Raw genomic sequence first — 27649 nt, forward strand, 5'->3', positions numbered from 1 at the left:
CAACAGTCTGGAATAAAGTTGCAGATTCAAAAAAGAACCTGTGACTGTGACCATGTGACTTTTCTTTTCCTTGAGGTTGCATTTTGCATTACACGCATTTTCCCTTTGATGTCCTTTAGAGCAATCAGTGCAACATTGTTAAACTTGTTCTTTAGTCTTAGCTAAGTGATTCTATTCAGTTCTCTTCTCATGTCAAAGCTTCTGTTCTGTCCTTTGGCTCCGTTTTGCTGGCATTATAAACGGTAATGTCAAATCCACTTGATCTCCAACTTGATACAGTAAGGGATTAAATATCGAGTGTTGGACTCTACCTTTCCATTTTCAATCATTTCATTCGTCTATCATCAGATTCAACTTAAATGTTGGCAGCTGACCCAGACAGTTGGTATCCTTCATATTTGTTATTTTCAACAAAGCACCATACCCAACACAGCTGGACATATTCTGATCATGCATGAGCATTCACTCATATTCTAGCATAGGTATTGACTTGTGATTTATGTATTCTGTCCATTATTTTGTCTTTGATGCATTGCCTGCCCTGGCCACTGTTCCCTGTCTGATTTCTCTCTCAGTGGGGCCAATTATCTCAGATCCTGCATCCAAATTCCTCTTCTGTCAGATGAATGACTCTGCAACCCCTCTGAACATGAGTGCGTGTTCCAGCACGCGTGTCTCTCTGTGTTCTGAAACATTTGTGCGTGCGCCTCAGTGCTTTGCTGTGTCCCTGTGCATTTATACTCGGGCGTGTTGTGTAATGAGGCCTTCACCTGTCTTCTGCCATCTCCGTAATTACACTGCTGGCCAGTGCGAGCCCTCGGTCGTCTCAACGGCAGACTCTGTTTATCCTACAAAACAACAGCTGGTCAGGCAGGAGAGCATGTGGCTGCCCTCTCCCAACATGATAACAACACTCTGCTCTTTTTTTAAGCATTCAAATAAATTAAACCCATTTATCACTGTTGGAGGTGATATCAGGTGCAATATCAGTAAGAATTCAAGCTTTAATCTCTAGTACGGAGCATTCACTACATTCAGTACAATTTGTATCCACTGTATGTGATGGTTTTGCTAAACTGGTAAAATGGCTCATTAAATGATTGATGTTCAGTTCCTCTTTCTAATAATTTCCAACATTGCAAACCAACAACGTTTGTTGCAATTTATTATACTGATGTTGCACAGTTTTTTTTATAACACATGGATCAGTTTCATTTACTTGGAGATGGGAAGAATTTCTAAACCACTTTCAGGGCCTTCAGTGTCTTCCAAGCCTCCACTGGCTTAAAACCCAAGGTTTGAGTTTCATTTTTAGAACTGAAAGAAAACATCCCATGCCAAAAGCCCAATTTAGAAGCTAATGAATGATCCAATAATGACTCAGTGACAGAATACTATCCTTTGTCAACCCCAGTTTCCAGAGTCAAAAATAAAATTTGGACCTGAAAACTCAGATATCATTTTAACATTACATTTCTCATTTGGTTGGCCATACACAAATGTCTTAAATACTAAGGTGAAGAAGTTAGCGTTAACATTGCACCAAGTGGAAATGCTTGAAGCTGCACAGTAATTCAGGTATTCCTCATGCCATCGTTCAAGGGCAGTTTCACCTTCAGCACCAGCCAAAATCTCAAAAGCAATGTAATGGTGAGAACACAAGTGGAATCACTTCTGTAACCTGAGGCATGCCATCAACCTTTGAAATGCAGGACCGGTAGCTATTTGCCAAACTCCTGCTGCTGGCATCTTTGTATTGTAATTAGCTGGGACCACAGGATGAAGAAACCAGATGCTGCCTTTTAAAATAGTGACTCTGATGTCTGCTTCTCTCTGGAGACGTGTGAGCAGATGGTTGGTAGTTGGAGAAAGGTGAGTTATAAAAACTGCAGTCTATCAAAGATATTCTACATCTGCCAATGGTGGTTATGTCTTTTCATGCATATGGAGAAAGAGAAGCATGAAATTAGTAATAATGACAAATCATCAACACAAAAATATTACCATTCCTGCAGAAGACAAAAGATTAGCCTATTCAAGGACTAACAGGGAGGGGTAAGGATGGGCAGAAATAGAAGCTAAAGCAGCAGATCTTATGTTGAAACATTTTAACCGGTCAAAATATTTAGAGGTCTGAGAAGTGTGTTTGGAGATCCATCTGATCTGTGTATAATCTCTCTGCCAGAATGGCAGTCAGCTGGGATGAAGTCCTATCCTCTGATAATTGCTATGGCAAAGATCTGGCCACTATAAATGAGCAAAGTTGTGAGCTAAATAATTTTCCAGTGCCAGCTATTTATAGACCAATGTTCAGACTAACCCACAGTATTTAATGAATATGGGGAACTTGTGACATGATATTTTCCACAACCTAAGGCCAAGAAAGCCAATTGATGTTTTTACTGGCATCAGGTTTAATTCAGAGACAAGACTTCTAAAGTAATTTGTTATAATCTAAACACTAGATTGTAATTTGAAATTAGATTTGCTGTCTTTTGGTAAGACTCATACCATACTCAGACACATGCTGTCTGCTCTAACACAAACGCCATTGAGAAGCTAATATTAGCTTAGTTTACCATACCATAGCTAGTTAGTAGCTAGCTAAAGAATTATTTTCTTATGTTATAAAATGAAGTTGCCATGTAATACAGGTTCCTCTTCCCACTTGTTACAATGCAGCCTGTTATACTATACTAACACCAAGAGTGCAATAGACAAGCATGCAGAAATTGCAGTAAGTTGCAGTTAAGCTGTAGTACCACCAAGGGGAGATTTTATTTCAAGCCATCATCAAAATAATCACAGGAAATCATTTAAAGAGACATTACTTACACATTTACATGTAAGTACAAATTAGCCACCTAGCCTAATTGTTGTAGGATAGAAGGACCCAGGAATGTACTTGCTTGGTCACTCGGACTTCTTGGCTTTAAACATACTATTTCCCCCTCCAGATATTGCAATTTCTGGATGTACTGCAGTTTCTGCATTTCATGCTTTGCCATGATATTGGGTTGGTTGTTTACATGCTAAAAATAGGTCATTTTAGTCTGGTGTTAGGTGGCTGCCAGACATGTGTAATTCAGCCTTTGTGGATATAAATTATATGCTACTGTCAATAGATTAAAATGATAGTGTTCATAAGGTGTTAAAACTAAAACCAGGTCATATTAGCCTATTGCTAGGTGGTTGCTAGGCAACATGGTGGCATCAGAAAATATTAGGCATAATTCAGTGTGCGTGATTATAAATAGGATGTTCTTGTCATGAAATAAAAATCATACAATGTGGTTAGTCTTATAGTTTACAAATTATAAAGAGGGGTAATTTTAGCTTGTTGCTCTGGTTGCTAGGCAACATGATGACTCCACATTATCCTATATAGATAAGAACCTTCAGGCATTGAATAGATACCTGATGGTCTAGGAGGTGTAATATTTTATTTTATTTTATTTTTGTGTATTACTATAATATGTTTATTAGTAGTAGTAGTAGTAGTAACTGTCACGACAAAAGAATTTTCACTAGAGCTGGAATAAATAAAGCATAACTTATATTTTAGATGTGTTGCTTTGATTCAGATACATTACTGCTGTTATTTATTTTCCATAATGTTTACAGTTGGAAACTGTCACCACATTAACTTACACATCAGAATAAACATAGTGATATTGCATTCAGAAAATGGATGTGTATACACACACACACACACACACACACACACACACACACACACACACACACACACACACACACACACACACACACACACACACACACACACAGGCCTTGTTGACACCACTCTGTCTCCCCTCAGATTTAGAGGGCAACTCTCCCAGCACTTTTCTATCTTAAATGCACACACAGCTGTCACAGTGGGCCATAGTCCACCCCGCACAGAGATGCCAGCACAATTCACGCTGTGTTATTCAATCACCCCAGAATTGGATCTCTGTGACAATGGGAATCCCTGGGTGAAATAGTGCTTGGTCCGAGGCTGGCAGAGCAGCAGGGTGATAAAATTCAACCGGTTTGATCTGTTTAATCCTCTGGGAATGGCCTTGGAATCCTGCGATGGAAAGGTTCAAGTGATCTGTGCTTGGACTTTGTCCTTCTGTGGCCCCTCTGTGTGTGCAGGAGAAAGTGTGTTTGTCAAGGGGGTTTAACACTAGGTCAGAGATAACACAGTTTTTAGCAGCTGTCAAGTGTGAGGTGAGGTGAGATGTTTGCTTTGATGAAATGTCAAAATCCTCTCTTAGCACGAGCATAATACAGAATATCAGGAATCCACAAAAGAACGAAAACCTATTCTCAATTTAGTTTCTATTAAAGGAAAGCTGTGGATGATGAGGCTTCAGTTACAGCAGTGCAAGAAAACAAACAATAAATATAAGAACAGTAAGAAAATAAATATACACTTTAGGACTCGGGGTAAAGGGATCAATAACAATTTAAAATTTATAATTTACAGTTTGATGATTTAAAGTCTCACACACAGGGGAGGGGGGCGGCTGCTTCCAAATAGAGCACATTTCATTCATAATGTTTGAAATCCAAGCCTATTATGTATTCATGATTTGAATCCCGGGTTGTGCGAAATCCCAGAAATACACCTTAGACAAAGTGAATCTGTGAACTAAGGCGTGGGTCTATTAGGTTATGTTGTGGTGATCCTCGAGTTGGGGGACTTGTGTTCATACTGGAGTGCAAAATTAAAACCAATGGAAGATGGACAAGAAAAGTTCAAAGCCATCAGGTGCTCAGTTTAGAAAAAATAGAAAAGAAGAGGAGGAGAAACGAGCAAAAGATACAGGTAAGCAGATGTGTCGTTGGATAATGGCAGGTCATGTATCCTGAAACAATCAGAATCAGAATACTTTAATATTAATCCCTAAGGAAATAATGTGGATTACAGTTGCTCCAAGAAGAAATGGTAAATATAGCAACAGTAACAGACTAAACTCCAAACATTATGTTACAGATTTTAATATTAATTAGTTGTTGTCAATTGTTGATTTGTCCTGTTCTCATTGTATGAGTGTATGCATACTATGCATACACTCTCTCTCTTCATGTGTGTGCGTGTGTCTTTCTCTGGTGAAATTCAGTCTGGTTCCGACAACAGTTTTATGTTAATGTACAATCCTTAATATGTTTTATGTGTGTGTCTGTGTGCGTGTGTGTGTGTGTGTGTGTGTGTGTGTGGGGGGGGGGGGGGGGGGGGGGGGCAGAGGGAGTGTTCGCCCAGGGCGCCAAACAGGCTAGGACCGCCACTGTTCACAGCTGCCTTAATTCTTCTTGGCATAGACTCAACGCGGTACTAGAAACATTCCTCAGATATTTTAACCCAGAATGTTATGATAGCGTCAGACAGTTGCTGCAGATTTGTCAGCTGTGCATCCATGTTGGAAATCTACCTGTTCTAATATACCCCAAAGGAACACTCTTGGACTGAGATCTGGTGACTATGTAGGCCATTGGGTACAGTGAATTCAATGTTCAAGAAACCAATTGGAGATGATTTGAGCTTTGTGGCTTGGTGTTTTATCCTGCTGGAAGCAGTCATCAGAAGATGGGAACAGTGTGGCCATAAAGGGATGAACATGGTCAGCACCACTCAAGTAGGCTGTAGTATTTAAGCAATGATCAGTTGGTACTAAGGGGACCAAAGTGTGCCAAGGAAACATCCCCCACAAAATTACACCAACACCACCAGACAGGATGGGTCCGAGCTTTTAAGACGTTTATACTATATTCTGCACCTACTATCAGAATGTCGCAGGAGGAATCATGACTCTTCAGACCAGGCAACACTTTTCCAAATGTCTGTTGTCCAATGTTGGTGAACCTGTTTGTATTGTATCCTCGGTTTTCTGTTCTTAGATGACAGGAGCGGCACATGGTGTGGTCTACTGCTGCTGGAGCCCAGCTGCCTCAAGATTCATCGTGTTGCTGCTCTTCTGCAGACCGTGGCTGCAACGAGTGGTTGTTTGAGAACTAGATAGCTTGCCTTTTCTAGACCGTTCTCTGTAAACCCCAGAGATGTTTGTGTGGCAAAGTCCCAGTAGATCAGCAGTTTCTGACCAGCCAGCCTGGCACCAACAACCATGCCACGTTCTAACTCACTTAAATCACCTTTCTTGCCTTTTCTTATGCTCAGTTTGAACTTCAGCAGGTGTCTGACTATGTTTGCTAGCCTAAGTTAAGCTGCTGCCCTGTGATTGACTGATTCGATATTTGTGTTTACAAGCAGTTGAACAGTTGTAGCTACCACTATGGCTGGTGGGTATAAAGATACGTATCATGCAAACTAATTATAGTTGCTAATTTTTGTTATATTGATATATAATACCAATCCATCCCATTACTATCCAGCCCTGCCTGGCTTTGTCAAAAAAAGTAACAGTAAGATAATAACCACAAATCAGCACTGAGTAACAATTTCTTTAATCAGTAGAAAAGATGAGAAATTCAGATTAGGTCCAGGCATAATCAAGGGGTTTAATTTTTTGCTTTGCCCATCCACATGTGTGGATTTTACTAAGAGCATTATGTATCCTCTGTCTCTTCATCCATCAAGGATAAGCAACTTAATGAAGGGTGCAAGCCACTGTGCTTGACACCCCTCTATAATCAGTACCTATTTGAAATTCCACGTAAGTGTGTATACTGACGATACTTTTGGGCCATTACAAATTCTTTGCTTTTAAGTTGAGAAGGGACTCGATCGGTGACTGGTTAACAGAGGCTTCAGTTGGTTTAAAACAAGCATGCCTGGTATTTTACATTTTGAAGAGACTGCTCCTGAGGACAATTCCTCTGATACTGGGCGATATTGTTAGTTTCCTATATCCATTGGATGATATAAGTATTATGTTTGGAACAACTGTAATCCACCTAGTATCTCCAATAATGTGTTATAAATAACCCTGAGACCCTCCTCTGTTGTGTGTGTGTGTGTATGAGAGCGAGAGAAACAGACTCTGTATGGTTATGGGTAGGAAAACTCCAGTGGATGAGATTGTGGAAAATAACACACTCTATTGGTTGTTTAATTGGTGTGTGACATCAGTCGGTGTGTATGTGAACCATGGGCGGTCCACTGAGGTTGGCTACTTTAGGAGCAGGCCGTGCCCCTGGCAACAGCAGAAAACTGGACAACAGCAAGAAACAGATGATACGGGGAGAACTGCTGCAATCGAGACATTTCCAAGAAGAAGAAACACTTCTCTTGGAGGGCAAGGCAAGGAGCGGACGATAACATTTGCTTTCTCTTTGTCCTGTTCATAGTGCGATCACAGCCAAGCAATCAAGGTAACAGCGACTGCGACTGGGTCTGGCTTTGTTCTATTGTCCTCAGCAAAGCCTCAGTTTTGCCAGTTTTATCTAAGCTATTAATGGCACATATCAAAACAGCCCAACTTCTAAATGTATAGAACATGTTTAACCTGATTTATTAGTGTATTAGGGTGTATGCTTTGCGTGTGTTTCTGCCCCATGCTAATATGAGGGGATGTTGTTGTCCTTTTCTTTGCTGACCTTTGGTGACTGTAAACAGTAACTCAGCAGAGAAGTCACTGATCCCTCTAACCTGTTGTAACAGGGACTGCATAAACCAGCACAGAGCATGTGCACCATTGTGTATTGCATTTTTGTCTACACTTTAACAACTGAAACGCAGTTTCTTTTTCCTACCTCTGTCTTAAAAGTTTACAGCAACCAACCTCTCCTCGACTGTCTCACCTATCCTCTCCATCCAGCACGCTGCCATGGATCGCTCGGTGCAGGAGCTGTTCCTCAACTTCATGATCGTCTTAATCACTGTGCTGCTGATGTGGTTGCTGGTGAAATCTTACCAGGACTAAAAAATTAAGCAATGAGAGAGGAAACGGACGTGAGGCGGAGGGGATGGAGAGACACGTGCGTCGGGTTATCGGAAGACTTGGCTGCTGGCTAAATTTTATAATACAGTGTTTACACCTATAGCTCTGCTTATTCATGTGAGGTCAACAATAAGTGGTTACTATAGCCGGGACAAACTATGAAGGATAAAATAGTTCAGAATCTGTATTTTTAGTGTTTTTTGTTTAGTTTTTTTGAATAAGGCCATGAATGTGAAATCACAGCATAGTGGTCAGGGTTAATAAATAAGAATAAAATTGTTGAAAACCCAAATGGGATGGCTTGAAAACTCTAAAAAAAAATGCAATGTCACTATAAACAGGAGTGCATACCATAGTCTGTATGTCTAAGTGCCCAACACATTTAACAATGCTGTTGTGTCCAATTTTTCAGTTTTTTTTTGTCAAAGGGATGAACACGACAAACTCATAAAACAAGACAACACGACTGTTGAAGCATTATGTTTATGATCACTTCTTAACATTAAACAGTCTTTCATTTGTTTAGCTTCTGTTTCTCAGCACAAACTTGCCATGCAGTCATGATTCACACCCACATTTGCTCTTTGCAGGTTTGTTAAACTTTAGTCTATACTATCCTTTTGAAGCTACAGAGTGTTTCTCTATGACTGATAAAGTGCACATGAAAAACTGTTGTGTGCACCCGGAGAGGAGAACCAGAACATGCATGGACACATGGCAATGTAGTAACAGAATAAAGGCAAGCTGATTAAAGTGCATACTGACATGTGCTTTCAAAAGTTGACCTGTTGACTGATTTTCCCCTTTAAAGTAAAAGCAAGAGAGGCTTGCCTCCCAGAGGCTCTCTGTGGCATAATTTGTGTATTCCTGCCAAAAAAAATCAAAATCAAAATCCCCAAATTCAGAAAAATGAAAGAAGTCTGAATTCCTGAACAGAGTCTGTAGCTGCAAGAAGGCTGGTAAGTTTACAGAACATGCTAATTATTTATGTGGATTTTCTATCTGTAACATGCTGTCAAAAAAAATACTCGGATACTAAAATAGAATTCTAAAGGGGTCCTCCATGGGAGGGGCAATAATTAGAGTGACAGCAAAGCTCCTATGATGACAGGAGCTCCGCACATACAATACAAAGATCAAACTTGACCCTAAATAAAAAAATAAATAGACTAGGTTAATGTGTTCACATATACTGATGATCTGTGACAGGAAATGTGGTGTCAGTTGCCTATCTTTGGCTACGATACTCTCTCAAAAGAGAGCTATGTTTCAAGAGTGTCTATTTGCTGGTTAAATACGGGAATAGCATTCTCTCTTGAAGTGTTAGCTGTCTGTCATGCACACAGTTTGGAAAGCCGAGGGAAGCTCATTCACACAGACATCAAACTTTCGCTTGCATGTTTGCTGCGTTGGTGGGCATGTATGTGTTTGCCATCAGTTATGCTGTATCACCCCACGGGTCTCTATATCTGTTGAAGCTGATGAGCTGGCAGTGGAACTCTGTGAGTGCTTTGGGCATGGGTGCCACTTCCTCCCATTGACTCCTCCCACTGTAGTACACCTGCGTAGGTAGTAAGAAAGAAAACAGTAGACAGTTAAATTAGTAAAAACTAAGAGTGCAGGTGTAGTCAGAAATTCACTCATCATAGGCATGAATATCATGGTAATTTGTGGTTTCAAATGATTTCTCTGAATTGTGCTTTTTCCAGACTGGAATGATTGTACACTATATACATATTAACTTTTTTTTTTTTTTTTTTTTTTTTTTAAGAAAATTTGGTTGCAGAACTTTAAATTTGTTTTTGTATTTTCTCCAATCCCTACAGGGTCAAAAGTATCCATACAGTTTTACTACCAGTGGTACTGGTATAGTGCAATAAGTAAAATGAAATGGAATAATGAAGGAGGAGGAAGACCTTCAAATTATTCAACATCACCTAAAATTAACAGCTAGCTGAGCTGAAACTTAAACACAATCGGTTTTTCCAACAGGACAATGATCCCAAACACATCAAAACTAGTTTTCGAATGGATAAAACAGGCTAACATTAAGCTTCCGGAATTACCTTCCCAAATCCCCAACTTCAACCCTATTGAAAATTTGTGGGTGATGCTGAAAAACCAGGTCTATGCCAAGAATCCAAGCAATTTAAATAAACTCTACTATTTCTGCAGAGAAGGCTGCTCAAATACCTGGAATTGTACCAGAAGCTTGTTGATGGCTACCAAAAGTGTCTGCAGCTTGCAAAAGTACATTTAACCAAATATTAGGATTATATTAGGATGTGTGGATGTAAATCCGTTGGGCATCTTTCTTTGCCTTTAGACAATAATTCTGATGGCAAAAGAACCAAACGGGACAGGCGGGGGGGGGAAAAAGGATGCGTGTATGTATTTGAGCCTGTATGCATGCCTTTGACCCTGAGTGGATTGCAAAAAAATTCCCAAATAAATTCGAATTTCAAGTTTGAATTTAAAGTCATTAAAAACGTATGATTTACAATCATCCCGCTCTGGGGAAAAAAAGAGTTCAAAGAAATCACTAAAAGCCCAAAATCATCATGACATCCATGCCCATAAAGAGTCTGTAAACTTCTGTCTGGGTCTGGGTTAAAGGTAAAGGTTATTCAGTTCCTAGCAATATAAATGTGAGTTTTCTATCCTACCTGAACCTCATCAGTGATTTCATCAGGTGAATAGTCTCCGCCCAGAATGTAGATTCTGTCCTTCATGCCCACTGCTCCGGCATTGAACCCAGCGCATTCAAATGATCCTTCACCCTTCCAGACGCAGGTCTCTGGGCAAAAACTGTAGACCTGAAAAGAAAAAAAGGGACACTTTTACACAAGCTCAGTGTATTTTACCACAGAATTAAGCTTCAGAATCTTTTTAAGGCTCTCTGGCTGCAATGGCATGACTGATAAACTAAATCGTTGCTCACTTTGTATGTAGATAAGTCACAGAGGTGCAGTGTTTTATTAATTGACACAGCCTTGACCAGTGTAGCGTGGAAGAACTGGCCAAACTCTGCCACCAGGCGGCTCCACTGGTCCTGCAGGGCGTCATAGCAGAAGAAGCAGTCGAGTGAGGGGTTAAAGGAGTCTGTGATCTCCACCTCTGACCCCAGCGTATAGATTACACTGCCACAAGCACTGGCCTCAGGGTAGAAGATAGCAGTGGGAAGTGGACTGACAGAGCGCCAGGTTTGAGCCAAAGGGTTATAATACTCCACCTAAAATCCAACACCGCACATGAATTAGATCAACACTGTTGGCCATGACTGATTCCATGACCTACTAATGGAAGCATATCCCAACCAACACTGTTACCTCCAGCAGACTGGGAGCCCCCCCTCTGGATCCCTTGGTCCGTCCTCCAATGACATACACTCGATCCAGGCACGTTACAGCTGTGTGCATGGTTCTGGGCTTGAGCATGGCAGGTGCAGGTGTGCAGGTTAAGGTCACGGGACAGAAGCACCAAACCTCATCAGTGGCATCATGGAAAGGTTCAGCCACGTGGAGGCGTATCGCCCGGCAGCAATTTCCCTGGCAACCACCTGTGACAAACATCTTCAATCCAGTAGATAGCAGAAAAGATGGTGATCAAAATCTTTAGTCAACAAGGACAAAGAGTAAGAAAAGATGATGCCTTTTTCTAGTAAACAGCACCATATAACTATAAAGAATATTCACAAATTGACATTATTTCATTTGATGCTGTAAACCTTACCTTCTCAGCATAGCTGGTAAGGTAAGATCCTGGTGGATCTGGCATCATAGTTGTCCCCTCTTCTTGCCCTGTGCCCAGCTCTTTCCACTGGTCTGTTTCCAGACAGTAGCAGAAGGTGTGCCGGATCTCTCCATTTTCCTCTGTCTTGTGGATGTAGATATAACTCTGCGTGGTGGAAGGCCTGGCATCAGTGAGCAGGCCATTGTGCTTTGTCTGTCTGCTCTGGGCTTCTGACGCAAGGGCGAGACAGGACTCATCGTTGCAGAGGAGAGGGTCAGAATCACACAGAGACTAAGAGAGAATGTAAGAGTCAACACAGGAAAGGTGATGCGATCACAAATCCACAAACTGCAAAAAGTCTTTAAACCCAGTACAGGTAAAGGTTCGGTTGTACCTTTAGTGAAGGTGCAGGAAGATGGTGCAGCCGGGTCAGAGACAGCAATCCCGGCATCAGCTTCTGTCTTCCTGGGAGATCATGGCGAATCCATCCAAGGAGCGACACCACCACTGCCTCCTCACTGGGCACGTTTAGAGCATCTGACCTGAGGCACAACTCCAAGACATTAACCTGAAAAGAGTTACTTTTTTTTAATGTGATGTATTTGTCAGCTTAAAAACATGAAACAAAAAGATGTTTTGTTACTGATATAGAAGCAGATTTAATGAAATATATTGTGTATACAATGTTTTTTACATGTTGCAGAGGAACCATTAGCTTAACTATTGGGCTTATTAATGATAACAATACATACATAAAACAATAAGAGTTGCATATTATTTTTGCTTTAATGGATTTCAGAACTGTTATAACAATGAACCAAAATATCTCAATAATAATATGAAAAATCCCACCAAATATGCAAGAAATCCAACATCATTGGTGCTTTGAGCCTTAACTAGTTCTTAAGTCAGACATAATGAAGTGTTTAGCAACTGGATATAGAGAATAAATTACAACAGAGACTCTGATCAGCCTCCAGCCTTTCTCTGCATAGATGCAATGTTTAGGTGCAAGATTGGGTTTCACCTGCATATCCAGGAAGTCCTGCGTTTTGGAGAGTTCAAAGAAGTTCTGGACCACAAACTCATTGGCACTTTGCAGGAGAGAGGCTGAGCCGTATCCCTCAGCCAGAGACAAGAGAGACAGACAGTTATAAAGATCCATGGTTCCTATCAGGAAGTCGCTGCATGCTTTGGACAGGACAGACACCTGAAGGCACAACAGCAAGAGCAGGGAAATTTTCATGTTAAAATGACATTTGGCAACAAGAAGATAAGTGCCTAGCTGACTGTCACAACTATAGATTTTTTCATTTTAAGTGTTCGGTCTTTAACTCTTTACCCCTTTAAAGCCTAATAGGAGTAAGACTTGAAGCTCCTTCTGAACTGAACTATTTCTGTTATATTTCATACCTGCTTGAAGAACAAAATGCATCAAGGTTTGCAGCAGAGGTCAGTGAGAATGGTCTCTGCCTAGCCTCAGAAAAAACCTGAAACTATTCTAATGATCATCCAACCAAATCTTTATTGATAAATACCGAGGTGTCGAAACTTGTCTTTCAAGGGTACAGGGGAGGTCATCAAGTGTCATCTTTATGGGGGAAAGAGGTAACAAGGCATTCCAGACATCCTTCTCCTGAGGCAAACTGTTCAGTTTTCTCCAGTAGGATCCCGAGGTGTTCCCAAGCCAAGTGACAAATATAATTTCTCCAGCAGGTTCTGGGTCTACCCTGAGGTCTCTTCCCAGTGGGAAGCTTGGTTAGGAGGCATCCTAACCACATGCTCAAACCATTTCAACTCTTTTTGAAACGCAGGAGCAGCGGCTCCACTCAGAGATCCCTCCAGATGTCTGAACTCGTTGCCCTATCTGTAATGCTGAGCACAGCCACCGTGCAGAGGAAGCTCATTTTGGCCGCTTGTATTCATGATCTTACTCTTTCAGTGATTACTCAGCTCTCTCTTGACCCCGACAGTCTGGTACAATAACTATTAATAATAAGATTATTGATTTACTGCAGTATCCCAGGAAGTCATGGCAAAATGAACATGTTTAAGGGTAAGAAGGAAGATGAAGCAGTTGCATTTCTACCTGCAGAAAAGAGGCGAGCTGAAACAACATGTCTACGTTGCCATCAGTGATGAGCGCCTCCCCAGAGTAGGCAAAGTCCAGGAAAGAAGCCACCGCTGCTGGACACTGATTACCCAGCGTTACTGAACCATCATCACGCTCTCGCATATCCACCTCAAACATGGCCCTAAACCCAAGACACATGTGTTTAGATAGATAGATAGATAGATAGATAGATAGATAGATAGATAGATAGATAGATAGATAGATAGATAGATAGATAGATAGATAGATAGATAGATAGATACCTGAAAAAATCACTACATGCTGCAAGAACACAGCGATGACAGGGAAAGCTGCGTTCCTGCACCTTAATGGTGAAGTCAAACAGCAAGCCTCTCTCCCTGAGCGATCTGAGCACGCCCAGGAGCTGCAGTCCATGGGACTCAGACACCCGCAGCATTGTCCGGCGCTCTGAGACCCCGTTGCATTGTGGAGCACTGCCAGGTTTACTGCTGGGTGGGCTGTTGCTGCTGCAGGGGTTGTGGGTGTTGGTCAAACACAAGGACAAGTCATGATTTTCATCCATTACGCCAGAATCTGAAAAAAGAAAAAAAAAAAAGAATAGAAAAATGATGCAATTTATAGTAATGGAGTGAGTCTGTGAGAGACACACGCACACACAGAGGGAATAAGAGATACAAGAATGCAACAAACTAATTTACATGAACAGATCTGTAACACACAGTCCAGTCCTCCTCTACCATTAAGACATGCAGTAGTATCATTGTGTCTGACACTGAGTGTCTGACACGATTACTGCATTCAAGATAAGCACATTAGATATTACCTGAGGTGATGTCTGGACGTTAAAAGTCAAAAATATATGAGTATAAAATGCGTGAAATATGCAGCTAGTTAGTCTGAGGCAGGACAAGTAATACTCAAGACAGTGTCAGCACCTCGGAGAGCTCTCATGCTATTCTAGTTTCCGGAAGCCTGAAATCACGCGAGATTTCAGTCTGCTTTTTGTTTGTTTTTTTGTGTTTAATCGTCTTCTTCCTGTCATCTTGTTTACTGAATTTGCGATTTTCCCTAAAAAGAATAATGCCCGTGTCTCCTTTATATCCCCCTCATTTATTTTCGTTGTACTCTTTATTTATTGCAGAAAAAGGCGCAATGGCCGCTGGGAACTGTAGTTCTCCCCTATTGGTCGGTTATTTCTGGCGAGTGTTCTGGTCAGCCTTTCTATTTGCTTTAGTTACAAGTTTAGAACAGTTAACGTTCAGCAGTTATACAGGTTAGCTTGCTTAGTTAACCATGGGTGCTTTCTCTGTTGCAAATGAAAACATATCTCAAACATATCAAGTAATTTTGAGTCACACGGAAAATTCCTATGGGCAGAACTTTACTCCTGTGTGCTTCTCATTGACACTATGTTGATGCAGTAATATTTCTTACCACTGGGTGACACTGCCGTGCTGCGGAGAAATGATTATGGGGATGCATAGGACAACAGCCATTGAATCTGAATTAGAACGTGAACTTAAAGCGGTGCTGCAGTATCGTGTTGTTCTGGGAATCTATCCTACTTCACAAACCATCCTAACCGTTGTTTCTGCGCAAACGCTGCGCATGCGCGTAACACAACCCCCAAATTTACATCATTTTTTAACCCATTGTGAATATTTCTTATGGTTAGGGTTAGGGTCAAATTATAATGCAGGTTGGACGATTTGCCAAAGTAGGACGGTTTCTCAAAACACCGTCTCACCACCACAGTGACACAAAAACACACTCTTGAAAACGCCTGAAAAACATGATTACAGAATAAGAGCTTTTGTAGACACAATTCAATTCTTCTTCTTCTTCTTCTTCTTCTTCTTCTTATTATTATTATTATGCTATTACTACATAAAACGTGGGCTCAATCATGGATAAAATGCAAATATACAGAAAAGCAAAAAAAGGGAAAAAACAGTCATTATACTCTATATGCTTTATCCTCCTTCATCTTAATACAACAGACCATCCTATAAAAGTCAGAGACCGTCCCATTGTTGTGAAACTGGAGTGAAATCAGTGTAAACGGGCAGCACATACTAACGCCATTTACTGATTTCAGTTTTTACGAGACTGCACTGAATCGGTGTACATATTATCGGGCTATTATCAGAGCCTCTCCAGTTTATATTATTGGTGGGTCTGGCCCCCCTCCTCTGTCTCTTGCATCCCTGCATCCCTCCCTCTCTCCCCTCCCGGCAGTGCATCCCCATCCCCCACACTGTGGCCGTCTCTCCGGGTGAAAGCTGTCTTCCCATCGCCACTGGCCCGACAAAACGCTGCTGTAGCAGAGCCAGTCCGCACCGACCCGAGGCAGCACACTCACACGGGAGAGAGCACGTACACATTCGGGGAATCTTTCCTTTTTTCCCTTCCGTGATCGACCGAGTAGCTTTGGTAAGTCTTTTATGCTTTTTATCACAAAGAGGAGAAATGTCTGTGTGTTTTCTTGATGCTTGTTCGGGGTTTTTTTCCTATCTTTTTTTCCCCTCCGTATCCCTTTAATTGTCCTCCGTGGTGGCTACAGTGGGGAACTAGCGGGCTAAGCTAAAGCGGCTAGCTTAAACAGCGGACTTAAAGTGATACTATTTGAAGCATGTGTCAGGTTTTTTGTTGTTTTGTTTTTTCACTTTATTTGTCGTCCGCCAGGTAGTAGTGTTAGCAGCTGTTTTCCCAGTGCGTTGCGGGTCTGACCTGCTGCGAGTGGTTTTCATTGTCATTGCTAATTTTGCCCCGGCTAACTTGCTAATTAGCGTTTTTTTAAAATGGGGCAGCGTGTGCCGAGAGATGCAGGGATGCTACGACGGGTTAGCGACTGGCTTTTCAGGCTAGCACGCAAGCTAAGCTAACGTTAGTAATATGTGACCCGTGCAGATTCCTGCACGGAGTGTTTCGGAATGGATGGATCGCCATGCTAACGCTGGCTAATCTAGTGATAATTGGCAAGATGGCATCTCGGAGTGGTTATCTAGAAATCGGTGGATTTTTCAAAATGGTGTCTTAAGCTTGTTTGAGTGTGACCATTTTTGTCCAACCATCGCTGTTTTGGCTTTGCTTGCTATCTCTGGTATGCAGTGCACTGCCAGTGCATGCCACACTCTGACTGATATATCTACATATTAACCACTGATGTGAGGGTAAATACAAACGCCTCAAGGCTACAGCAGCCACTATGGAGAAAATGACTGTTTCTGGAGTTAAATTTGTTAAGAGTTTGGCGCTGAATTTAGGGGAAGGAGACGAATGAGAGAAGTGGGAAAGGTCAAAATGGGTAGAAAAGGTTTACTCTGCATGTGCAAATGTTTGCACACTGGATTAAAGTGGCTAACTATGTCAGTGCCCATCAACTCCTGCCTGGGTTCATAACAAATGTATACTTTATCTGAATGTCACTTACACCAGGACTTAGCTGCTGTGCACAGATATCCACTGCAACTAATGCTCGTTGTCATTATTTATTCATCTCAATTTGATTTAAATCTAATTGCTTTTCGTCGTATACAGTATAGGAAATCAGTGAACATGCCAGTTCCAAGTGCAGTGCTCAGGGTAACATATGCAAGCTGGATCATTTATTTATGCCTAATGCAACGAGCAGTGGCAGAAGTTAAAAAAGGCACTTTTTAAAAAACTTGATACTACAAGATGTGTGTTTAAATGGTGCATATCAGATAGGATTATTCCAAATGTTACAGGTAATTATTTATTTATTTACCCTCCTGTTTTTGACTAGTTTTATCAGTGAAATGAATCCTTTTTGCCATCATCTCTTTTTCCCTTTTTTGTAGGCGGTGGGTGGGGGATTACTTGCTTTAGTCACTGACTACTAATCCCATTTAATTCAAGAAGCCTTATCTGTCTAAAGGGATTTGTGAGATGCTACTGTTGTTGGCTTCACCAGAGCATTACTGTGTAAGCAAACTATGTACATTTAAAATAATAGTCTACGATCGAGACTGGAAGATGCACACTGCTCTGTGGATCATAGACATTCAGTGATTCTAATAGGTGATACTTTCGTCCTGTTTGTAATTATGACATCTAGAAATGCTTTCCTTTGTGATTGGGGTGGGGGGGGGGAACTGAAGACCCTAAATCTTATTAATATACAAACAAGGAAGTCTTTTTTAAAGGCTGACTTTATTTTTGTGACTCTAGATAAATCAAAAGGCATCCACTAGAACTGCATCCACCAGATGAAAATATATTAACTTAAAGGTCAGTGGTTCGCTTTAGGAGCTCTACTCAGAAAATACTACGTTTGTGGTTTTGTTTTTTCCTACTGGATGAGATCTAGTGTTGTTCCTATATGCTAAAGTTGATTCATCTGTCTACTTCGCTTGAGGAAGACGGTGGATGTCGTATGGCTTTTGGCATGTGTGGGGTGCAGGCTCATGTATATGAATGGCAGGCTGTACAATGCAGCCATAAAACCGTCAGACTGTTGAAAGCGGGAGTCACTTAATGTTACGACAGACAGCGGTTCTGTAACAGAGCTTTCCAGCACTTCATTCCCGTGTGGTTTGAACCACTTAGTGATTTGCTCATCACAGATCGGCGAATGAAGCACCGACAGACGGCAGCTTCCAGAGTCACCTTCATTTCCTGTGCCTCGTCCAGCTCCCGGTCCCTCAACTTTAACCTCCAGTAATGCTACTGTTCTTTTAGAGGTTAGCAGATGTAAACATTTCAATGGTTGGACCATCTTAGAAGAAATCAATGGTTAAAACTATTAATAAGGTTGCTGTACATAAAGATTCATTCAACTGCATTTTGGGGACTCTGAATATTTCTCTTGTATAGGAATCAATCAAGAGGGGTTATTTATTTTTTCAGTTGTTCATTTGGATAAAATCAAGATTAGAAAAATATAATAAATGTGTCCCAGTATTTTGCCAAACAGTCTAAAATCAAAAGATGTTTCACTGTATTATTAACCAAAGATGGCAGCAACACACACTGAGAAAAAGGGAGCTTTTGAACTTTTCCCTGAAAAGTAACATTGGTTATTACAGCATTATCAGACAAATTGGCCAACATTTTATTCCTGATTAACTATCAGTTGAAGCGATTAAGCAGCACTTAAAATAGACGTGCAAACCATTCGTAGGTCATACCTTCATGAAATCCACATGAAATGGTGATTAAGCACTGAAAATAATTTTTTGTTTTATTAAGTAAGGCCTTAATTAGACCACAGAGAAGATTTGTGGATGTAGTGAAGGAGGATATACAGATGGCTGGTGTGACAGAAGAGGATATTAAAGGGAGGGTGAAATGGAGGCAGATGATCCGCTGTGGCGACCCGTAAAGGGAGCAGCCAAAAGAAGAAGTAATGCTTTATTTAATTTAAAATTGTATTTTTCTACGTGTTGGTTTGAGATGACATTTAGCGCACCTGTACCATCGTGCTTCATAGTAATAAATTGGGAAACATTTCTCACCTTGCTGCCTGCGTGCATATTACAGTTTTGTTCTACATCAATATATTGTGGATTAAAGGGCAGATATGTTGTTGTCATTCTCCATCCCCCTTTATGAAGGCATGCTGGTGATTGTTGTAGTGCTATATCTGCTTTCATCTTAATCGGTTCAATAAATAATATATTCTAGATGTGTACTGAAATGCTACATCCACAGTTCTGTTGTAGGATTATTAAAGTGTAGTGGTTATCCCCCGCTTTGGGAGTGAAAGGAGAGTCAGATCCCTGGAAGGGTTGTGTCAGGAAGGACGTCTGGCCTGAAAGCCTGTGCTAAATCAAATATGTGGATCCATCCTCTGTGGTGACCTCTTACCAGGAAGGGAACAGCTGAGAGAAGCTTGCCGTGTTAGATCCGTGACATTGCAGTGGCCTTTTCCCTATAAGTGAGAGGTGGTCGAGAAAAAAAGGCATTTTACAACAACACATTCTTTTGTTTTTGAGGTAGTTGCAACATATTGAAAGGCACTGACTGTTTTAATTTTACTAAAACAGACACACCATCTCATGATACATTTGTGCATTGCAGCTGATTCACTTAAATAGTATTCAGTAATCAACTCCATAAATGTCTGTAAGAGATGTAGGCGTACTTTCCCAGTAGTTACTTGGTCCACTGATCTCGCTACAAGGCCTCTCAGCACCACTTGAATGACTCATTCTTCAGCTCTTATTCAGTTATTAACTGAAAATAAGGTTCTTAGATGTCCACTATTTAAAAAAAAAAAAAAAAAAAAAAAAAAAAAGTGTTTTTATTTTAGAAAATGTATAGAGGTCTTACAGAAGTACATTGTTTGATGTTTTCATAAATGAACTAGTGGGATGATAGGAGGATAAGACAACAAAGTGCTCTTATTTTCCCTGTACACAGATTCACACTGTGTAGCATCAGTCTACCACAATGGTTCAGTCAGATTGTCGTCTCTCTTTGACAATTAAATTTTGATGTAAGTGTATGCATGCATGCATACAAACTGCGGCAGGTGAGAGATGTCAGAGGGAATAAAGCATCAGGATAAAAGGTTGGACACAGATCCCTGGAGGCAAAGTTGTAATGCATTCAGCTGTCAGTCGTATTGTGTGTACACATGCACAAATGGACATTCACATGCGTCTGTGCTGCGGGCTGGCTATTCATTAGTGATACCTACAGTTATTAGAAATTCTTTTTATGCTATTCTACTGTAGCAGCTTTTGAATTTAACCTATACAAAGAGTAGCTGTTTTATTATTAACATCTGACTGAAACTTAAGCACAGCCATACAACAGTTGTACAAAAAATCTTAACATTGTGGATGTGATAATGTTGAGTTTTTGTTGACTCTACTTTAAAGAGGCGTTGATTCAAATAAATGAGAATTTGGGTAGTTTGCAATATTTTTTTTTAATTGTTTTATCCACCCCTTTGTGTCAGCGAGACTTCGTAGTGCAGAGCTATTGTTGTAAGCCTCATTAGTTTTAGCTGAATCTATAGGGACAACATTTGATCTTTATTACTGAAATACAGTAGATGTCTTATAGTGACTGCTGGGAGTTTTTTGTGGTGTCAGTAGCCATTGTTGCACTGCATCACACTGCAGAACTGTAACAGAGTGGGTGTTATGAGCAGTCCGAAAGGAAAAAATATTGTATGAGGTGAAGTGAGGACATTTCTCTGGCTTTAAGTTGAGTGTATCTGGATCTTGACACTCTGTCAGGATACATGTGCTCCTGCTGCACATTGGTTTCTCGTATAATTATATTGGATTGGGACACACAGTGTTTTTGAATGACCCCACAAACTCTGTGGGTATGTACTCCTGTAAACAAGGGCTAGACTGCACTTGGGCCACTTCTTAAATAGGTAAAGACAGATAGAAAAAAAATGTAAAGCATAAAATTCATTATGGTTGATTGATTTTTAAAGTGGATTTTGTTTTACAGTCATCTTTCTGTGCACAGTGGCTCACTGTCACAGTGTCAGGGCTTTTCTGGGACACTTAATAAGATCAAATCCAAAGTTATTGCTGCACTGGCCATTCAAGTACTTCCCCTAAATGATGTCAGACCACATAAATGTAATAAATATTGATTACTTAAGCTATGCGCACTAGTTTTAGACCACCACCAGGACAACTGTCTCTAAAACAAACAGAAAATACATGTTGATGGTAGATGGTAAATGGACTGGTTCTTACATAGTGCTTTTCTACTCCACTACAGCACTCAAAATGCTTTATAAAACACATCTCATTCACACTAATTCATACAAGCCCCTTTTCTATGCTTTTTCTACCTAAGTGCTTTCTGTTTAACATTCACATACATTCACACTCCAGCGCATGCATCGAAGAGTTCAGTATATTGCCCAAGGATACTGTGGAATGCAGACTCAAGGATCTAAAACCACCAGTCTTCCGATTAGTAGCTCCTGAGCTAAAGCCGCGATGATTATGATATAGTGTAGGTTTGGGTTTTGGCTGCTTACACACACAGCAGATATTGAGTGACAAGAGCACTGGTGCGAATGGACAGCACTCTTGAAACAATTCTATCTCAGCTAGGACTGGGCGATATATCGAGTTTTTAAATATATCGATATATTTTTATATGAGATGTGACAATATCGTTTATATCGATATAGTCTATGTCACGTAGAGGTGGGCGATATAAACGATATACGATAGAAACAATATAAATTTGGCCAACGATAGAGACAGTCATAGCAAATGACTGGATGAATAATCTCAGTTGTTCTCCTGACTGAAGTTTGGCCCGTGTATAGCATCCTGCTATGCGATTGCATTTGTCCCTAACCACCAGAATCCCTCACGTTAACTTTTATCGAGTTGGCGTTCATCCTCCAGCTTCACTGTGCTAATGTTATGCTAACATAGCTGTGTCGCTAGCAATCACGTAGCACAACATTATATACCAGGTAGTCCAACTTCAGTAACCCTGCAAACGCCACTGCTGTTTAGTTTTCTGTCTTCGTTTATGTTGGAAGTGGTAGCAGAGCTGTACGTTTTAATTAGTTTCAAAAATCTCTCAGTCAGAACATGCTATGTCATGTTTAGGTGGAAACTAGCGAGCTAACTTCCTGTTAACTTGTAACTCCGTTAAATTTAATAAATTCTGTTTTCATGGATGCATGGATGTTAAACTTAATTGTTACACTTGGTAAAGCAGCAACGCTGATGATTTTATTAAAGATGAAAGAATTTAGACCGTTTTTAACTCTGTGTTCGTTTGACTTTGGGACCTGAAGGGACGGAGTTTTGGACCCAGATTACTCCACGAAGCTTCTCACTACGGCAGCCATAATGCTCTGACAATCCATCAAGCTGTGCGGCTTACCAAAGTTGTACTAAAACATTTTTAACAGATTTTTGCACACCCCAATCGGTTCGAGGTCAGTAAGCACAACCAGAATTCATACATAAAGCACACTCTCGATTTTTGAGAAAATTAAAGGATTTTAAGTGTGCCTTTTAGTGTGGAAAATACGTTACACAGAAGAAAATAATATATCGCGATATAATTTGAAGCATGTGCGGTAACGATATATGTCGCGATATATTATATGGATTTTAGGCCATATCGCCCAGCCCTAATGTCACATTATAATTGTACTTGTGGAACCGCAAGTTTGCCTCTCTTTCGTCCACTTTTGTCTCTATGCTGCGTTACTCTGCCTCCCTCTCCCCCATCGCTTCACTTGCAGGCAACGACAAGATGGACACGGCAGCTATCAAAGAGGAGCTGGTCAGTAAAAGAAAACATTTGGAGATTACTATTTTAGTGCTGCAACGTTACACTCGTTAAACTGACGTTTATGCCATAACTGTATTAACGCGGCAAATCTCCGTTAACAAGTTACCGCGGATTGCCCCGTGCGTGGGCGTCAATGCGTTAGCGGTTACCTCGTTAACGCCGTGCATCTAGCATTACTAGTATTTTCACAATTTACAACAGCACCATAAAGGGCAAAATGAAGCGTGTGTGAAACTGTGTGCTGTCTCCCAGCCTCCTGCCCCGAAACAAACTACCTTACAAAACTCGTATACCGTATTTTTCGGACTATAACCTTACACTAAAATCCTTTCATTTTCACAAAAATCGACAGTGTGCCTTATGTATGAGTTCTGGTTGTGCTTACTGACCGCAAACCGATTTTATGTGGTACACAGCGCTCAGCAATCTGTCAAAAATGCTGTCGTACGACTTTGGTAAGCTACGAAGCCGCACCGCTTGATAGATTGTTGGAGCATTACAGCTACTGTAGTCAGGAGCCCCGCGGAGTAATGCATACTGTGCTTCAACGTAGTATTACCGTATTGTGTGTATAAGGACCACAAATGGCACCTGTAAGAGACATGGTTACGAAGCAGACTCAAAGCTGTCAGTCACGCAGTAGAACTTGGGAACAGAGCAGCTGCGAAATCTGTCTGTGTTTGTTATTATGCTCAACGTCTTTTAGTTTACATTTTGACTGCACAATTGTGAGCTTTTTGTTATGCACAAAAACAGCATTGTTTTATTTTATTTATGGAGAATTATTATTTAATAAATGCTGATAATTTATTTCCGAGTAATTTTTTCATGTACATCTGCTCTATGTTAATAAAAGTGCCTGTGTGACATCTGGGACACAGCTTTGACTAAGAACTCTCTTTTCGTTCCTACTTTATGGCTTTAAAAAATATCGAGATATGAATTTTAGGCCATATCGCCCAGCCCTAGTCTCAGCTAAGTGTGGCAAATTTCCCACCAGCCTTCAGTGTGTACTTGTTAACCAGGACAATGAGCAATGCTACTAATAATCCTTTTCCACTCTTACCCACTCTTTGGTGTTTGGTACTTTTTTAGTACCCAATTGGCTGGGGTTCCAAGCAATCTGAGGTGATCCAAAATGTGACGCTGAAAGACTGCATGCCACTGCCTTCACGAAAATCACATCTGCCATTTTTGAATTCCAGCAATGAGGGAAATGGCTACACAAAAAACCACAGTGGTGCCTGAGTCTAGAAAAAAGCCACACACTGAGCAACAGATGTACCGTCGCCTCAATGTCATCCTTTTTTCGGTGTTCAAATGGTGTCACAGGACTCCCAACCATGCTGCTATTACAACCCTACACACATTAGGTGGTACACGACTATAATGGAAAAGGACTGAAAGGTACAGTAGAGTCAGGTACTAGTGGAAAAGGGCTACATGAAACATTGGTCTTTAGTAGCGTATAGAGCTATACCAATAAATTTACTAGTCTTTATGAGCTTCTTGCAAGTGTATTGATATCTATATGTTAAGGTTGGGAAATTTGCTTCACAGTCCAGTTATCCCATTCCTATCATATTATGACTCATGGCAGAGGAGCCAACCATTATGGTGTCATTATCCACCCTATGTAACTGTGTGTGGCCTAAATATACACACACTTACACAAAATAACAAAACGAAAATAAAATATGTGGTGAGTCAAAGAGAAACGGGAACATGAACAAAGGGAGGTTGTTTCAGAATTCCAGAATTAAGAAATGTTTTTGCACATTGACATAAAACACGGACTGATTTGGCCAACTTCAGTTAGTGAAATTAAGCGGTTGGATGTCAGCTGAACTTAGACTTTTATTTCTAAGTGTGTGTGTGTGTGAGAGAGAGAGAGAAATAGAGAGAAACGGTTAGGTGGACGAGATAGAGGTATAGCCGTTAGCTCTGACCATCATTGATCTTAATCGGCCATCTACACAAGCTGATTGATAATAAGAGTAGAGAAATGCCAACTAGGTTTGAAGTAATACAGTAACTGCATAGTTTGAAATAAAATGTCCCACTGTGTTTTTATAGTGACAAAGACTTGACTTATCTACTCTTATGAAAACTGACAAGATAAACAGAACTTTAATCTTTGGCTGTGTTAAAGGGGTTACTATCATGTTAGCTAGTGTGCTGTTTTTAAAACATTGTTTTACACTCATGGTTCTTTGCACAGTGCCTCAGTGTCAGGGGCTTTTTGGGATACTGGAAAAAATGCTCCAGTGTACCTTCGGATTGGCCAACTATAGTATTGCAGTTATCAATGTGCCCAATATCAATAGTTTTAGAATTATTTCTTTAAAAATATGTATTTGCTGAGGGGTAATACTGATCGGCCTCAGAAATCCAGGAAGATTTAATTCACCCACTTCGCAATAATGTGAATAAATAGAGGATATCATGCTGTGCTGTAGATGATTGTCTTGCAGTGTTTTGCGATTCAATGTATCGTGATACTGTCATTATCGTGGGCAACAAATTGTGATAGTATTTGCTTGTGAATTACTGTGATTCCCACCCACAGTGTCATTGCATTTGAAGACGACGAAATGTTAAAAGTTTCGCGTCAGTTTTGTTCTTTCTATATTAACTGCAATATAATGGTGGTGTTCTTTTGTTTTCTTTCCCTCCACCCATATTTGTCAAGTCCCACCTTCATTGCAGGCAATAATGCCTGTCTGCTGTTAATACTGCCTCTGAGAATTGATTGTTTACCTTGGGTTTAACCACCAAGTCCTGGCTCATAAAGCTGTATGGTCTAGTATGTATGAGTTTTTGTGTTTGTGTGTGTATATACCTTTGTGTGATCAAATTATTCAGAATATAAATTCAATGGCAATCACATTTTGATATATTTAACATTGCTTATTGTAAAAGCTGTATTTTACACTAAAGTTTTAAATTCCATATTTTATTTTGCAGGATGGATTTATGTACTATCTGCAAGTAAAATGTTTCATGCTATCAATGAACACTCTATTTACAAAGCCTGAAGGTGTAAGTGTGCACCCTGACAAAAACATCTCCCTATTAAACTGACAAAGAGATGCTCTGTTAACCACATCTATTGTGGTACACAACCAAAGGTGCTGATAGATAACTGGCAGTATAGGCAGGTAACCAAGCTGCTGTGAGTGCTGGTGCTGGGTTAAGAAAGAAAAGCTCTGAAGTCAGGGCTGTAACATAAGAAAACATGCGTTAACATGCTTGTTTGTTCTTGATAGTGCCGTAGTGACTTGTCAGCAGATTAGAGGTGTGACCGGCTATAACAGCATCTGGTTATAAGCTTTAAGGTTATGCCAGCACTTTCTTTCTGATAAACAGTTTGATACCACTCTTGTATCACATGGGAGTTTATTTTGCAGTTGCCTGGGTTAGACGATGTTAGACCCACTTCTAAGAATGTTTCAGTAAAAGCTGCTAACAGAAGCTAACAACATCAAGTTCAGTTCAGCTTCAGTAACACAATTATCAGTTAAAAATGGTAAATGGCCTGTATTTGTATAGCGCTTTACTTAGTGTAAATGTGCTTCAATAACTCATCGATTCATATCAGACTTGCATATCAGTCTCCTCAAGAGTAAATAGACATAGGCACTAGGGCTGGGCGATATGACCCAAAATTCGTATCTCGATATTTTTTAGCTGGGTGGCGATATAAGATATATATCTCGATATTTATTTTTTTTAAAGCCATGAAGTAAGAACAAAAAGAGAGTTCTTAGTCAAAGCTGTGTCCCAGATGTCACACAGGCACTTTTATTAACATAGAGCAGATGTACATAAAATTTACTCAAAAATAAATTTTGAGCATTTATTAAATAATAATGCTCCATAAATAAAAGAAAACAATGTTGTTTTTGTGCATAACAAAAAGCTCACAATTGTGCAGTCAAAATGTAAACTAAAAGACGCTGAGCATAGTAACACAGACAGATTTCACAGCTGCTCTGTTCCCAACTTCTACTGCGTGACTGACAGCCTGGAGTTTGAAATCCGCTTCGTAACCACGTCTCTTAACAGGTGCCATTTATGGTCCTTATACACAGTAGGGTAATATTACGTTGAAGCACAGTACGTATCACTCCGCGAGGCTCAGCCGTAATGCTCCGACAATCCATCAAGCGGTGCAGCTCCGTAGCTTACCAAAGTCGTACTAAAACATTTTTTGACAGATTGCTGAGCGCCGTGTTCCACATAAAATCGGTTCGCGGCCATCAAGCACAACCAGAATTCATACATAAGGCGCGCTGTCAACTTTTGAGAAAATGAAAGGATTTTAGTCCATGCAGCACCTCTGGGCTGCATGGCGTTAGCGTGGTTAGCTCGTTAGCGTGGTTAGCTAGCTAACACGTTGACGCCATCCAGCCCCACGCACGGGGCGATGCGCAGTAACTCGTTAACGGAGATTTGCCGTGTCCATCTTGTCGCTTCCTGCAGGCGAAGCGATGGGGGAGGAGGGGGAGTTGTGTTCAGTGAAGGAGAGGCGAGGCCGAGTAACATTGCGTAAAGACGAAAGTAGACGAAAGAGAGGCAAACTTGCGGCTCCACAAGTATAATTATAACGTAACATAGACTATATCGATATAAAGGATATTGTCAGATCTTATATCTCGTATAA

General features: G+C 40.6%; 3 protein-coding genes across 6 annotated transcripts in view; 2 read left to right on the forward strand and 1 right to left on the reverse strand.

The window, feature by feature from the left end:
* The first annotated feature begins 7089 nt into the window (after positions 1 to 7089).
* sln (sarcolipin) lies at positions 7090 to 8411 on the forward strand. 2 transcript variants are annotated; one of them, XM_004543861.6, is made up of 2 exons: positions 7090 to 7317; positions 7764 to 8411. In XM_004543861.6, the coding sequence occupies exon 2, from the start codon at positions 7773 to 7775 to the stop codon at positions 7866 to 7868; it is 96 nt and encodes a 31-aa protein (XP_004543918.1). In that variant the 5' UTR covers positions 7090 to 7317; positions 7764 to 7772; the 3' UTR covers positions 7869 to 8411. The 2 variants fall into 2 exon arrangements, with proteins under 2 accessions (XP_004543918.1, XP_004543917.1); XM_004543860.6 differs by having other exon boundaries at positions 7104 to 7317; positions 7713 to 8411.
* A 336-nt stretch (positions 8412 to 8747) lies between these two features.
* Positions 8748 to 15297, reverse strand: kbtbd3 (kelch repeat and BTB (POZ) domain containing 3). Of its 2 annotated transcripts, none has more exons than XM_076892401.1 (10): positions 15148 to 15297; positions 13995 to 14286; positions 13708 to 13873; positions 12646 to 12828; positions 12013 to 12186; positions 11619 to 11909; positions 11216 to 11458; positions 10828 to 11118; positions 10553 to 10702; positions 8748 to 9447 (listed from the first exon to the last, which is right to left on the reverse strand). In XM_076892401.1, the coding sequence occupies exons 2-10, from the start codon at positions 14273 to 14275 to the stop codon at positions 9325 to 9327; spliced, it is 1902 nt and encodes a 633-aa protein (XP_076748516.1). In that variant the 5' UTR covers positions 14276 to 14286; positions 15148 to 15297; the 3' UTR covers positions 8748 to 9324. The 2 variants fall into 2 exon arrangements, with proteins under 2 accessions (XP_076748516.1, XP_004543916.3); XM_004543859.5 differs by lacking the exon at positions 15148 to 15297 and adding an exon at positions 14537 to 14675.
* A 652-nt stretch (positions 15298 to 15949) lies between these two features.
* Positions 15950 to 27649, forward strand: part of fam168a (family with sequence similarity 168 member A) — a 44871-nt gene continuing 33171 nt past the window's right edge. For both annotated transcript variants that reach the window (XM_004543856.6, XM_004543858.6), the window contains exon 1: positions 15950 to 16146. The gene's annotated coding sequence lies outside the window, so the exon portion shown is untranslated. The remainder of the gene's footprint in view (positions 16147 to 27649) is intronic.

This window comes from Maylandia zebra, linkage group LG14 (assembly GCF_041146795.1).
Source record: "Maylandia zebra isolate NMK-2024a linkage group LG14, Mzebra_GT3a, whole genome shotgun sequence".
Taxonomy (NCBI): Eukaryota; Metazoa; Chordata; class Actinopteri; order Cichliformes; family Cichlidae; genus Maylandia; species Maylandia zebra.